Source organism: Anopheles marshallii, chromosome 3 (genome assembly GCF_943734725.1).
Source record: "Anopheles marshallii chromosome 3, idAnoMarsDA_429_01, whole genome shotgun sequence".
Classification (NCBI taxonomy): domain Eukaryota; kingdom Metazoa; phylum Arthropoda; class Insecta; order Diptera; family Culicidae; genus Anopheles; species Anopheles marshallii.
The window spans coordinates 1,066,239-1,081,257 of record NC_071327.1 but is presented as its reverse complement, the minus strand read 5'-3'; the positions used below and the strand labels follow the sequence as shown (position 1 = coordinate 1,081,257).

Genomic DNA, 15,019 nt, shown 5'->3' with positions numbered 1-15,019 from the left:
CACATATACACGTTTGCGGGTACCATTTGTCTTTTTGTTTTGAAAAACAAATTTTAACCGTGCTGTTTTGCCGCTTGCAGACACTTCGAGAACTTGCCAGTGCGTATCTGTGTATGGCGTGCAGTGTGACGCTGTGCCGAAGCTCTGCAGAACGCTACTCGTGGTTCCTTGTGGTGTCTGCATGCTTTCTGGCAAGAATCGTATTGAACTTTGGTTTACATTTGTGAGTAAAAATGAAATTTGCTGGCAATTTCAAAAACAAAAGAAAACAAAAACCTTATTATTTCGGAAGCAAACGAAACAAAAAGGCAAAAAGATAAATTGTAAAGCATTAACTTACACACCCATTTTACATATATAGATTGTATTTTATTTGTTTTTTTTTTCTGTTTTAACTATAAGGCACAAATTTGGCAAACTAAATTCAATACGATGTGTAAACACAGAAAGGAAAAATGAAGATCACAGAAAATAAAACCCCGTATATGCTTTTTTTTTAATTAAAAACCCTTACCTACGGGGAAAGAAAAATGGTTTCGTGTCGTTAGTTGAGTTTTTTTTCCACATCGATCGTCGTGATGAGATATCGAAACAGGTGAGTAAAATCTCTTTCACACCAGATTGAGCGAGTCTTTTTTCAAATCCTGTGACTACTTCGATGTGATGAGATCATCACCTCGAGTAGGGAGTGGCAGCTGTTCTAATGATACTAGTTTCGGTAGAGATCCATCACCAACATTTTTTAATTTGATACAACGATTGTGTTAGGCACTTTTGAACTAATATGTAAGAATTGTTTCAAAATTATCTTACTCAAAATTAACTTCAACAATTACAGCCACAATAACTAGGTTTCTGTAGCTTTGGAATGGTTTTTTTTTTATGCATCAAAGACTTCTTTAGCTTTAGCCCGCTTTATAGTACTCCAACACCGGTAGGTTCGTTCCCATCGTTATCGATCGGCCATCCTTCCCAAAAATATCCTTGTTGCGCTGCAACCAAAGGCTTCCGGTAACATCGACCGCCCGTAAACGTTTGGCATGGTGCGTTAAAAACTCATCCATCTCTTGCACATTCAAAGAAAAGCAGTAGCTTAAATCAAGCTGCTGCAAATCATACGCTGTGGTCCAATCTTTGAAAAATGCACCCAACAAATTGGTGTTCCCCGGTATGGCCAATGTCTGCAGTTTCAGTGGTCGCGATCGCAGAAACTCGCCCAAACTTTCGTCGGTTAGATCACAGCGACCAAGGTCAAGATGCACGAGCGTTCCCAACAGTGCGGCCAGCGATCGTAGCTGATGTTCGTTAAGGATCGTATAGTTGATGGTTAGGTGGCGCAAGTTCGTACAGTGGACGGCCACACCGTCCACAATGAGTTGTTTTAACATTTCGTCCATTATGTATCCACCGGAAAAGCGGAACGCTTCTAGCGTTGGTCCAAGGCTGGTAAACACGTTGCGAAGATAATCCGGATAATTTTCGCGTCCCGCCACACTGCGGTAGTCGAGCTCGAAGTGGCGTATTTTCCGCAGATGCCGTTGGCAAAGGTGCAGGAACCGTTTGCAGACCGAAGATAGCACTAGTAGCTCGTTGAAGCAAAAGTAGGAAAATATTTCCATCAGCGAATCCTCATCCAACGCGAGCAGCTCCATTTCATGGCGCAGAACACAACACTGCACAGACTAACAAACTACGAAGGACAACAAGTTTGGACGGAGTGGACTATTGTTTTGTTTACGTTGACAATCATATGATCGGGCGATTGTTTGGCTGTTACTTGACATCAAAAGTGCAGGGTTCGTCAGTCGAAATCGCAACACGACGTTACTGCGTATTAGATTACAGTTACGTTACATACGTTGAAAAGCGCAACATTACTTTGGAAATCGCTTTGCAATTACAAGTTACATTACTTTGGAAATGGAAATTTGTTATTCAACAAGAACGGCCAGGCCGTATTGACTTAAATTATATTTGATAATCATTCTTAAAATTTGAATCACCACACTGAAGCTTTAATTGTAATTGTTCCACAATACATATATTGCTTGGCCATGTACTAAGAGGATCGCCATACACTCAGTCGTGTTATCAGCTTTTAAACATAGTATAATGATGTCGAAACAATATGTTTCAAACACTGAAAGTACTTCAAAACCCTCTAAGTCTTCAACATTTCTGATGTTATAGGTTATATAACCTTGGAAATTTCAGTTGCAAATCGATGAGGCGTATTCTTCCTCAATGGCTATACGGAAAAGATAAATTCTTTACGACAGCGATGACGCATATCTTCTTGAATAAAAAAACAAGCTGCAAATGTTGTACCTTCTGTGCAAAGTGTAATAACATCTGGTACATTCGGTTGTTTTGTTACACTTATCAAAATATCAAGAACTTCTAGAAGGTTTAATGGAGTTAAAATGGTACTATAAAAGCAGCTGAACGCAATCGGAGAAATCATCAGTATCTTAACACAACCACCAACATGAAGTTCGCATTCGCTGTCCTGCTAGCCCTGTTCGCCGTTCTGTGCATCTGCCAGGCCTACCCACAACCCGCCGAAGAAGCAACCGCTTCCAAAGGCGAAGAGGCGAAGGTGGAGGCCAAATCCGATGAGCAGCTGTTGGCTGAGCTGAAGGCGAGCCCCAACGGACGGTTCTGGTGGACAGTTCTCCGCATTGGTGCACAGATTGTTGGAAGCTTTATCAAGCGCCAGTAAAAATAATGTGACTTTAGGGAGAAATAAAAGCAATTATAACAACAAATCAATTCAGGCGTTTTTCACTATCCGTAAGCAAAAATGTTGGTTCTGCTCAAGACAAGGCAGAAAGCCAAGGGTACAACATCAGTATGAACGATCGAGCACAAACCGCCGTACCAGAAGTAGGAATATTTTTTTAGTGATCTCTAGAAGACTTTCATCGTTGTCGCTGACTTAAAACGTAACACTCAGCACAAAGATCGGTCGATTCGTTCGAAACTCGTTCAACATTGGACCTTAACAGTTCCAAGACTCGTCCCATAAAGTTCTAGAAGGGGAGTAAAAAGAGGAAACAACCGGTCGCAGAAATAAAGGGTTTATTTGAGTATATGGCCTATGGACTCCGGTAGTCTCCAGGTAAGGAATACACTGGGGCTGTTTACTCAGTTGTATTGTTCGGGGTTCAGTGCTAAGTCTACAAATGGCACGATATTTGTTACCATCTCATTTTTTTTACAATTTAGTTGAAAATCTTGAGTACTCTTTTCTTGTCCGTCCGTTCAACTCCGTCCATTGGGATTCGCTTGTAGTTCAGCTGTCAGTTGAGCTCCGGATTTGGCCTCCACCTTCGCCTCTTCGCCTTTGGAAGCGGTTGCTTCTTCGGCGGGTTAAGGGTAGGCCTGGCAGAACCGCGAACAGGGCAAGCAGGAAAGCGAATGTCATGTTGGTGGTTGTGTTAAGATACTGTTAATTTCTCCAAATGTACCCCTCTGCTTTTATACCATAACCATAAACCTCGTATAAGTACGATCTAATAACCTAATTTAAATCATATGTACTTACACATGTACGTTACTGCGTATTAAATTACATTTACGCTACATACGTTGTAAAGCGCAGCATTACTTTGGAAATCGCTTCCAAATCATCAATTGAATTGAAATTTTACATGATAATAATTCTTAAAATTTGAATCACCACACTGAAGCTTTAATTGTAATTGTTCCACAATACATATATTGCTTGGCCATGTACTAAGAGGATCGCCATACACTCAGTCGTGTTATCAGCTTTTAAACATAGTATAATGATGTCGAAACAATATGTTTCAAACACTGAAAGTACTTCAAAACCCTCTAAGTCTTCAACATTTCTGATGTTATAGGTTATATAACCTTGGAAATTTCAGTTGGAAATCGATGAGGCGTATTCTTCCTCAATGGCTTTACGGAAATGATAAATTCTTTACGACAGCGATGACGCATATCTTCTTGAATAAAAAAACAAGCTGCAAATGTTGTACCTTCTGTGCAAAGTGTAATAACATCTGGTACATTCGGTTGTTTTGTTACACTTATCAAAATATCAAGAACTTCTAGAAGGTTTAATGGAGTTAAAATGGTACTATAAAAGCAGCTGAACGCAATCGGAGAAATCATCAGTATCTTAACACAACCACCAACATGAAGTTCGCATTCGCTGTCCTGCTAGCCCTGTTCGCCGTTCTGTGCATCTGCCAGGCCTACCCACAACCCGCCGAAGAAGCAACCGCTTCCAAAGGCGAAGAGGCGAAGGTGGAGGCCAAATCCGATGAGCAGCTGTTGGCTGAGCTGAAGGCGAGCCCCAACGGACGGTTCTGGTGGACAGTTCTCCGCATTGGTGCACAGATTGTTGGAAGCTTTATCAAGCGCCAGTAAAAATAATGTGACTTTAGGGAGAAATAAAAGCAATTATAACAACAAATCAATTCAGGCGTTTTTCACTATCCGTAAGCAAAAATGTTGGTTCTGCTCAAGACAAGGCAGAAAGCCAAGGGTACAACATCAGTATGAACGATCGAGCACAAACCGCCGTACCAGAAGTAGGAATATTTTTTTAGTGATCTCTAGAAGACTTTCATCGTTGTCGCTGACTTAAAACCTTATACTCAGCACAAAGATCGGTCGATTCGTTCGAAACTCGTTCAACGTTGGACCTTAACAGTTCCAAGACTCGTCCCATAAAGTTCTAGAAGGGGAGTAAAAAGCGAAAACAACCGGTCGCAGAAATAAAGGGTTCATTTGAGTATATGGACTATGGACTCCGGTAGTTTCTAGCTAAGGAATACACTGGGGCTGTTTACTCAGTTGTATTGTTCGGGGTTCAGCGCTAAGTCTGCAAATGGCACGATATTTGTTACCATCTCATTGTTTTCACAATTTAGTTGAAGATCTGGAGTACTCTTTTCTTGTCCTCTTTAGTTAAATGAATGAACGAACACCGAAATAAGATTGAAAAATGAGATATAATTGTAAAAATGGTTATTCTAACTTACAATCGGAAAACAGCCAGGACTGTTTGGATTGATTTTTTACCTTAACTTTACTTCACGTTATAGTTGTTTCATACTCGTTTGCGTAGCTTTAACAACAGTTTTACAAGATTCAAGATAGTATATGATGTTCAATAAAACCGAACCGTATAAGAACGACGTAATAACCAAATTACAAACCGCATGTACATATGGTATTACGAACTGTACAGAGCGTGCTGAAACGTCTGTATCCCGTGATACTGTTGAGTTTGTTTCAGACTTAGAATAGAAGAGAATAACCCGGATAGGAATTGAATGATGTCACATTAATAGTGTTACCGATCATCAAGACAGCACGGTTTTTGAGGGTTTAGTACATTAAAACCTTAGAAATGGTCATATTTGATTTCAAAATTAACATCTTATTTTTCATAATCCTATGATAGAGTAGGTATTTATTTTTTTTTTTTTTTTTTTTTTATTTCCATTATGACGGCCAAAGGCCGTATGGTCGACAAAGTTTGCCGAAATTAAACAGCTACGGGCATTTCCTCCCAGTTATGAGCCTTATCCCGGGCTTGCTCGGTTGTCTTATAAACTAACTTATAACTATGGTTTGTAGTGGCGGATGGTGATGTGAAGTAGTGGCTATTGATGCGGATTTAGTGGTGGTATTGCGGGTTGAGGCATTGGTGGTGGTGGCGATTATGGTGGTAGTGGCGATTATGGTGGTGGTGGCGATTATGGTGGCGATGATGGACTCGTTTCTGGTGATGCTGATTCTGGTTGGTTGGTCGGTTGGTGGATATTGGTTGTTGTGACTGTTTGTGATGTTATGCTGGGCTATCGATTTTGTTGCAGGTCTATTGTTGTAGTTGTGCTATGGACCGGTGACATAAAACAGGCACGAAGAATTAGTGTAACATATACTAGTTACAGATAGGAACGATACAACCGTGCACATTGTTTTTTATTCTGCCTCCGTGGATGTTCGGAGATGCTGCCGTGTCCCAGAGGGGTCGCGTTGGTGTCGGAATCTATGTGGCACAATACGAATATGACGTAGGACAACATTTAACAATTAATGGATCAATTGGAAGGATGGAAGGATGGCAAGAAATTTAAGGAAAGGAATCAAAGGATAAGACCATTTTCTCGGCAGAAGCGGTATATAATCATCATATACCTCAAGTCCTTATTGGCTAGCACGTCGCGGATCGGCGCACCCGGTTGTAGCCCGATCCCCCGGATTGCTCTCAGCAAGTCAGGTCGGGCGGTCTCGAATTCCACGCAGTGCCACAGAAGGTGATCCACATCGTGGAATCCTACACCGCAGCCACATACCTTCGTGTCCGACAGGTTTATGCGCTGTAGATGTGCATCAAGTGCAAAATGGTTCGACATAAGCCGAGACATCATACGTATGAACGCACGATCCACAGAGAGCCCACCAAACCAGGGCCGCAGGGACACTTGCGGAGAGATCGAGAAAAAGAATCGCCCAAGTTCATCCGCTTCCCACATGCTCTGCCAGCGAGACAGATAAAGTTGCTGTGGGGAGCGTAGGTACTCATGGGTTGAGATAGGGCGGTCGTAAAATGCGCCTTCGGTTGCGCCTTTTTTGGCCAGTGAGTCGGCCTTCTCATTGCCGGGAATTCCACAATGAGAAGGAACCCAAATTAGTGAAATGCGAAATGCTTTCTCAAACAATGAGCCAAGTACTTCCAAAATTTTGTTAATAAAATAGTCTTTGCTCTTAACAGCCTTCTCTGTTTTTAGCGCCTCAATTGCGCTTAAACTATCAGTATAGATGAAGTACTGACCGGAAGGACTCGCAGCTATGATAAGTAGCGCGTAAAATATTGCGGCCAACTCGGCAGTGTATACACTGCATGGTTGCCTCAACTTGTACGCGGCCTCCGTTGTTATGCCAAAAACACCGAAGCCCGTACCCTCCCCAGAAGACGATCCATCAGTGTAGAACTGTTTTGAAGGGTCTAAATGGCCAAACTTGTTCCTAAAAATGCCCGGAACGACCTTCGGGCGAAGATCATTAGGTATGGTCTTGGTTTCCTCTCGCAACGAGGAATCTGTACATACAAAAGAACTGTAGGCCTCAGGAAGGGCAGCACGGTTTATTGCTTGTGAGGCGCTAGGGTGTACTTGTAGGGAAACAAAATCATTAAATACATCAATGATTTTGCTCTTTGAACCTGCCCCTAATAGTGCTTCAAAATTCTCAATAATCAAGGGATTTGATACTGAGGATCGGACCAGAAGACGAAGTGAGAGCAGCTTAAAACGAAGTTTCAGCGGCATCACTCCGGTCATCACTTCTAGGGACATGTTGTGAGTGGATTTCATGCTCCCTAGTACGAGTCTAAGACATCGGTACTGTATTCTTTCTAGTTGTAACATCAACGTTTTGGGTGCCCAATGAAAGCATATGCTTCCATACTCCAAAACGGATAGCACCGTAGTCTTGTACAATCGCAGGACATCTGATGGGTGTGCCCCCCACCAAAAACCTGTGATTGTCCTCAAAAAGTTGATTCTTTTGGAACACTTTTGTACCAGATGGGCGATGTGTGTGTTCCATTTCAGTCTAGAATTGAACCAAACACCTAGGTATCGAAAATTGTCGGATATTGATATCTTTTCCCCGTACAAAAAGACATCAGGTTTTGGTTCAAATAGTCCTCTTTGTCTGTTATTTACGGTATCGCTAAAACAAGAGAAGACTACCATTTCGGTTTTTGAAGCTGAAAACGTGATACCTAGACTATCTGCCCACTTGGTGAGATTATCCAAGGTGGTTTGCAAAGCTTCTTGTATATCGATGGTGCTTCTGCCCGCGACTGAAATAACACCATCGTCTGCCAATTGTCTAATGCTGCTGTTGGCTGCCAGACAGGTGTCTATATCCTTTACATAAAAATTGTATAGCAGGGGGCTCAAACAGGACCCTTGTGCTAGTCCATGGAAGCTAGTCCGTTTCATTTTTACGTGACCATTATTAAAATTCATTATTTTTTCCGACAAAAGATTGAAGAGAAAATTGTTCATCTTCGGGCCCAGTCCCGCATTTTCTAGCATTTGACACAGTTTCCAAGGAGAAACTGAGTCAAAAGCCCCCTGTATATCCAGAAAGATACAACCCATGTTTTGCTTGCGAGCACGAGCAAGTTCAATTTCTGTTGTAAGAAGCGCTAGGCAGTCGTTTGTACCCTTTGCTTTGCGAAAACCAAATTGGGTAGCTGAAAGAAGGCCGTTTGATTCAAGCCATTCTTCTAAACGAAAAAGAATCATTTTTTCAAAGAGTTTTCTCAGACACGAAAGTAACGAAATAGGGCGGTACGATTCGTGTCTTGATGCCGGTTTACCAGGCTTCAGAATGGTGGCAACCTTCACCTCTCTCCAGTCTGGCGGGACGATGTTGAACTCCCACAGTTGGTTAAATAACTTCAACAATCGTTTCTTTCCCACGTCTGGTAGATTCTGAAGCAATTTACTTTTCACCTGATCCAAACCTGGGGTAGAATTGTTGCTAGACAAGAGAGCAAGGGAAAACTCCACCATGGTGAAAGGTGAATCCATCCTAGGATCACTACCAGGCGCATGTTGAGAGAAATTTTGCGCAGGAACGAAGTCAGGGCAGAACTTGTAGGCAAAATCCTTTAACCAGTCGCCGGAAAAACTTTCGCTCTCATTAATATGTTTGCTGCTCCGCATTCTTCTGGCCTTTCTCCAAAGTGACTTTAATGAAACGGAGGGCTTCAGTTTTTTGACGTAATTTCGCCAGTAGCCTTTCTTTTTCGCTTTGAGGAGATTTTTGCACCTTCTCTCCAAAATTTTGTATTGAGTATACAAATTTCTGGAGCCAGTGTCTCTAAAAGCCTTAAAAGCCGTCCGCTTCATGTTAAATGCCGCTTGACAATCCTTGTCCCACCAAGGAGTGGGAGGTTTTTTAAATGTCCTTGCTTGGTGGGAGCCCCTTGTTTGGGCGGCAAGGGCGCACTCGATTATTAAGGATTCGAGTTTTTTATATTCCTTTTCAGGAGATAAATCGGGTTTGTCAAGGAAGAGTGAAGCGGTCATAAGTTCACCGTATCTCACCCAGTTGATATTTCTCGTTAAGTCACATTCAACGATCGAATTATCTACTGAGTATCCTCCCTTAATGTGAGAAATTGCTATCGGTAAATGATCACTGCCGATAGGGTCTTGGATCACCTTCCAATTAAAATCCAAAGACAAAGCTGAGGAACATAAGGACAGGTCCAGTGCACTTGCCCTACTCATTGCTGTTTGCATCCTAGTTGCCTCCCCTGAGTTAAGTATTGCAAAATTATGTTTGTCGCAGAACTCTTTGATAATGGGCGCGCGGATATCATCCTTTTCACATCCCCAGTCTAAACCATGGGAATTGAAGTCTCCCAGGATTAAAAGTGGCCCAGGCAAAACCACTGCTAGGTTTCCAAGATCCTGTTTGATCTTTTCAACCCTGTTCTTTTCATCCTTAGCTATCGGGGGGATATAGATAGAGGCAATAGTCACGTGAAGATCGCCTATCTTTGCCTTTATTGCGACTGTTTCTATTACATCCTGTCTAGGGGTTGCTAGTCTTGAGAAGGTGTGACTCCTTCTAATACCAATCAACACCCCTCCTCCTCGGTTGATTCGATCTTCACGGATTAAATTATATCCCGGGAAGGTTAATTTTGTTTCGGGCGATAGCCAAGTTTCACAGAGGGCGAAGACGTTACAATTATATTCACCAATTATGGCTTTAAAAGAGTCTATTTTTCCAATCAAACTTCTACAGTTCCATTGTATGATGGTAGCCATTTTGATTTAGTCATCAAGACGAACCATCATACTCAAGTATGGCCATTGTGTCAGCCACTGTTTAATCATCCCCTTTAGGTACGGGAGAGCCCAAGTAGCGATCATTTGTAGCGGAATTGGGAGATTCAAGGACAAAAGAAGGGACTCTAGGATTTCGGTCAAGGAAGGGGTGTGAGCCCTCGGGAAGCTCCTGGTTTCAGTAGTGAAACCTGGCGTGCTTGCAGGAGCCTCGATCCGAGGGGATCGCTTCCTCTTGGTCTGCTCCCGGGGAGTTTGGGAGGATTGGATAGAAGGATCAGCGCCACGACTGGGACGAGTGGTAATGGAGTTTGGTGTCTTTTTCTCGGCGCGACGCTGTGGTGCCACAGGATTTTTCTTTTTCGTTAAGACCTTCCTTTGAGCCCTTTTGTAGGACAATCTCATTCCTTTTCTTGGTCTCACAACCACTCGCTCTGAGGCAGTTGGATTTGGTACATTTGTCGCACCATCGGCCAGCACTGAAAAAGTGTTCTGAGCACTCCTAAGAGCCTCGCTAAACGTGCCGCGTGCCCGCTCGGCTATTGTTTTTGACTGCTCTTTTTTGAGCTTTTTATATACAGGGCACACTACCACCTCGTGCCACTCGTCCCGACAATGCGAACATTTAGGGGTCAAGGTTTTGCATTCCTCGGTGGAGTGCTGCCCCCTACATTTGCCGCAGCTTGTTTTGCCAGTGCAAAACGCCTCGGAGTGGCCTATCCGACTGCACTTAGAGCAGGTGGCCACCCTTGGAATGTATGGCCGGTGAATAGGAACTCTTAGGCCCTCGCAAACGAGTGCCTGTGGGAGTACCGTTCCCTCAAACGTGATCCGGAGGGAGGATGTTGGGACGAAGGTTTTTCCACCTTCCTCGGAGACCAATGCTTTAAACAGCTTTTGAACTTCCAAAACTCGTACTTTTGGAGTATCTGGTGACGGGAAAGTTCCGAGACCATTCTTCAAAATATCCCCCTCCGGATAGTCGAAATCTTCGACCACGCCGGTTACCTCCACCGATCCACCAGGGATAAACACCCGGTAGAGCTCCGCATAGTCAGCGTCGGCCGCTATGGCATTGGCTTGAAGCCGGTCCTTTGCGGTGACCTTAATCTTGTTCGGGCGCATCCGATAAACATCGGTTACCCCCGGGTACTTGCTTAAGATCGATGAGGTGAACGATCTTACATCCAATTGGCGCGTACGTGGCATGAAATAGACTATTGGCTTACCCTGCCAAGAAGCGGGGTAAGCTCTCGGTCTCGTTAAGCCCTTATTCAGCGATGCTGATGTTTGGCCTTGAGGGTCAGGATTGGACGAAGACGACGGATTTTCCTCGCAAGCGAGTTTTTTGGGTGCTGGTACACCTTTCTTCCGTCCGATCTTCCGCTTTGCCCCACTGCGTAACTCCGAATCGGAGTCAGTGGCTGGGTCTGACTCTACCATTACGATAAAGCCCAAGAAAATGTCAACTGGGGACAGGGAATGGGACTTACCGTCACGCACAGATAACACTTAACACACACACTACGGTGAAAACTAACTGCGATCGCTACGATTGGACACTCTCGTGAGATACCTTACGCATACGATCGACACATAAACAACACTTTCTCCTAGCGAATATCGGAGAATAACGCAACACCAATTAGCACAATACAGCCACGACGAGATTCTCGGCGATATCGCTATCGCAACCGGGGCACTGACCGCTATCTGCCGAAATCGAAACGCAAGCGCTCGACTGAAACACGTCTGTTCTCGACGGAGGCTGGAGGCAGAATCAGTAGGTATTTATTTATTATACAAATTATTATTAATGGTTTATATTCTTCAAGTTTATTCCACATTTACATCAGTTTAAGCTACAACAAAATATCTCAATAAAGATCTATAAAACTAGCCCAATGCCAATACCGTCGCATCACGTCGTATAAATGGTCAGTAACGTATTATCCTAAACTCTTTTTCAATCAATCTCAAAATCAAATTAGTCAAAATAAAATAAGCAATTTAGGTCTCAAAAATGATTTTCTTTCTTCGTTTAAAACATATCTGAGTCAAAATATTGCTACCAAAATCCATCCAAAATCTGGAACATTTTTGATGCATACATTCTTTATCAATCATGCCAGCTGTATGTTAAAGTAAAACATCTACACGATAGTAAATGTAACAAGTAGGGAAAAATGAAATTCCGATTGCTGTTGGCACTTCAAAAGCTGTTTTGACAGAAATGCTATTCCAAGCAACGCGAACAAGTCGACAAAAGAATGCAACTGCGTCATGAAAGCAAACTGATGCAAATCTGCATCAGCCTTGGTCGGATCGCCGGATGGTTGTAGCTTGGCCCGGGTTCTTGCCTTCTTTACGATGTTGAGTTTCGTCAGCATTCAAAACCTATTCAACAGTACGGTTCTGCGATGGATCTTCATCATTCAACGGAAACGCGTTCATTGTGGTGTTGTTATGCCGCTGCGGCCCGGTTGCATTCGAGGGCATCAGGTGCTGGATGTACAATTCAATATTGTATCCAACAGGCCGGTTGATTTGGTGGGTGGAAATTGAAAAACTAACGCAATTAAAAGATGAAACCGGTACAAAGTTCCGTACCGTAACAGGGTTTAGCCATTACTCGGCTTGAACTCGGCAAAGCGCGGCACGGTTTTGGGACGACACGGTCATAAATGGGTGAGTATTAAATTGCCAAACCTACCACAGCGTAAACCAAAGCATTCGGTAGCAAGTGCTAATGAGTTTATTGTTCTGCATCGAAAACGACAAAGGGATGGTTCCATTTTATACCATAAGCCAATGCGGTTATGTGACCAATCGACATCGATTTCCCATTTGTTTTCCCAAATGGAGGAAAAAAAAGGTGACGATAACAATATCGTTTATCGATTTAGTGCAGTTATTGGATTGCCGATAAAATGAGCATCTTTAGCAGCTGAAGATGAAAGCTTGAGCCCAAGAGGTTTAGAGAGCGCGGAATTGCAACAAATCGATAATTGACGGTAAATATACTTCTACAGATATATTCATTACATCGCATGGAAGTGTTTGACACGGAACAGTTCATCAAACAAAGGGAAATCTTCTAAATTGTACCAAACATCCATCTTTATAGTTCGATTATTGCCTTCAGGAAGCCTTCAAGAGCAATTGATTCTCCTTATGCTATTTCAATAGTTCGTTTGTGGATATTTAGATCCCCAAAAACTAATTACTCCCTACGAAACATTTTCATTTGAGTCACTCAACATGTTCAATGGTGCAGTTAAGGTTTCATACTTACAATACGTCATTATTCAGTCATGTTAAGTAAAGTGTGAAAAGTTCTATAAAGAGTCACTTTTGATGCAATTTCCTTCATTACTACTACTTCAATAACTAGTGCTTATCGCTTGTCATTGGTCCTCGAAACAATGATTGTATATTAATAACAAGAAGAGCTTATTGCTTATAACCAGTTGACTAACTAATGCTTCCACTGAGATAAAGTAGTAAATAAATACAATTATCTCACCGCAAGCATCGCTATTTAATGATCGATCATCAAATGAAATCGACGAATCCTTACATTCGAACGGAATCGGTTGTTTGTGTGACGTATTCCATTCCTCCCAAAAATCCTCCCACCAAACCCCGACGCCAAAGGACAGTAACAACAGCGAGGGTTGTTATGCTACCAAACTTCCAACTCGCAGCGCGACAAGTTCAGAAAGGGTGAACCGTGTCGGAATGCTCCACCGGGGCATCGAAAAGGAAGCCCTCTGTCTTCTGTGGCGGACCGTGTGGCAAAGAAATTGAATCCCTGCTAAGTCGATTATTGTGAAATTGAAACTTCATTGTTCGATGCTAATTAGCGATCCAGTGTCCGTTTTTGGTGCGCTTTGCCATGGCGCCACTGCTAATTGATTATGGTGTTGGTGAGTCGTGGACGTGAACGTCCGGAACGCGCCTGGTGGAGAAGCGCTAGAGGAGGCTCGCGGCAGGATGCATGATTGATGACAATCGTACGAAAATTATCCACCCAGTGTATTTCATGATTACACCCTTCGTGTTAAACAACAGCACGCACAGTGGTTTGACTCGCTAACTATTTGATGTCCTCTCACCCCAAGGAAGCGCTCGGGATGAAAATCATCGTCTTGGGAATCGCCTTTTGGCCCACCCATTTCGTTTGGTGGAATTGTTTTGTCAATGTAAACAGTTTCGAATGGAGTGGAGTTAATCGATTGCTTTTGATTCTGTTAAGATTGTTTTGTAAAACATAGTCTGCATCATTAAGCATTTGTTTCTATTTTCTAATAGGTTTTTAACATAAAATACTGTTAATTTTTAGTAAGCTGTGATAAGACATAAACTCCGAGCAATGTTCAAGAATCAACTAAGAGAAAAGGTTTACATTTTTTATTCTGAAATCTGGCTCTTGTGGGAATTTTCGATCCCAAATCAAACACTTTCCACACTCGCGTCAAACCAATAAATGCGTGTCGAATGTTTATAACTTAATCCATTCGATCAAATATCGTAAACCACAAAGATCGTCAAACCATTCCCTCATTGCCGTTCAGCATTTCGCTCACGCAAACTAATCTCATAATAACGTCAGTCCTTTGCAACTTCTTACGCCACAAACACCATACGCCTCCCGAGCGTTGGCCAACGCTGCATCGACTGCAACAGAGCAGCGTACGAACTCCCTTTGCGCCACCCGGTTGAGCAAGTTTTCCCAACCGGGAGTCTCACTTTTCATGTGCAGATTTATGAAGTTTCTAATTTCTTTCCACCACGCCGAGGACTGTTAGTTATTTTTTATGTTTCTTCGATTTTATTACCTTCCACCCGGGGCCAAACCCACTAAGCTGCCAGTACCAACCGGTGAAAATGGGCAGCCCGGCTGGAAATTGGAGCTGAAGTGCAGGGTTCGTTTCACTTGCGCGAAAGGATATTCCCCCGTCGCAGGACAATAATAACGCATTGACGAGAAAATCTCTTCGGAAGAAGAATAAAAAACGCTATGAATAGAAAACAGAAAACTTGATCCGCATTTTCCACTCGTCCTGTGGGAGGTGGTTTCGTGTGTTCGCTTTAATCATTTGCGCCTCGTCGAAGGAGATGAGAAAATATTCATCGATTTGAATGGCTTTGAT

At 42.8% G+C, this 15,019-nt stretch overlaps 1 protein-coding gene across 1 annotated transcript; it reads right to left on the bottom strand.

Annotated features, from left to right (window-relative positions):
- Positions 1 to 905: 905 nt before the first annotated feature.
- On the bottom strand, positions 906 to 1,652 carry LOC128715409 (uncharacterized). Its single transcript, XM_053810303.1, has one exon. It carries the CDS (start codon positions 1,650 to 1,652, stop codon positions 906 to 908), a length of 747 nt encoding a protein of 248 aa, XP_053666278.1.
- Between the last annotated feature and the right edge of the window lie 13,367 nt (positions 1,653 to 15,019).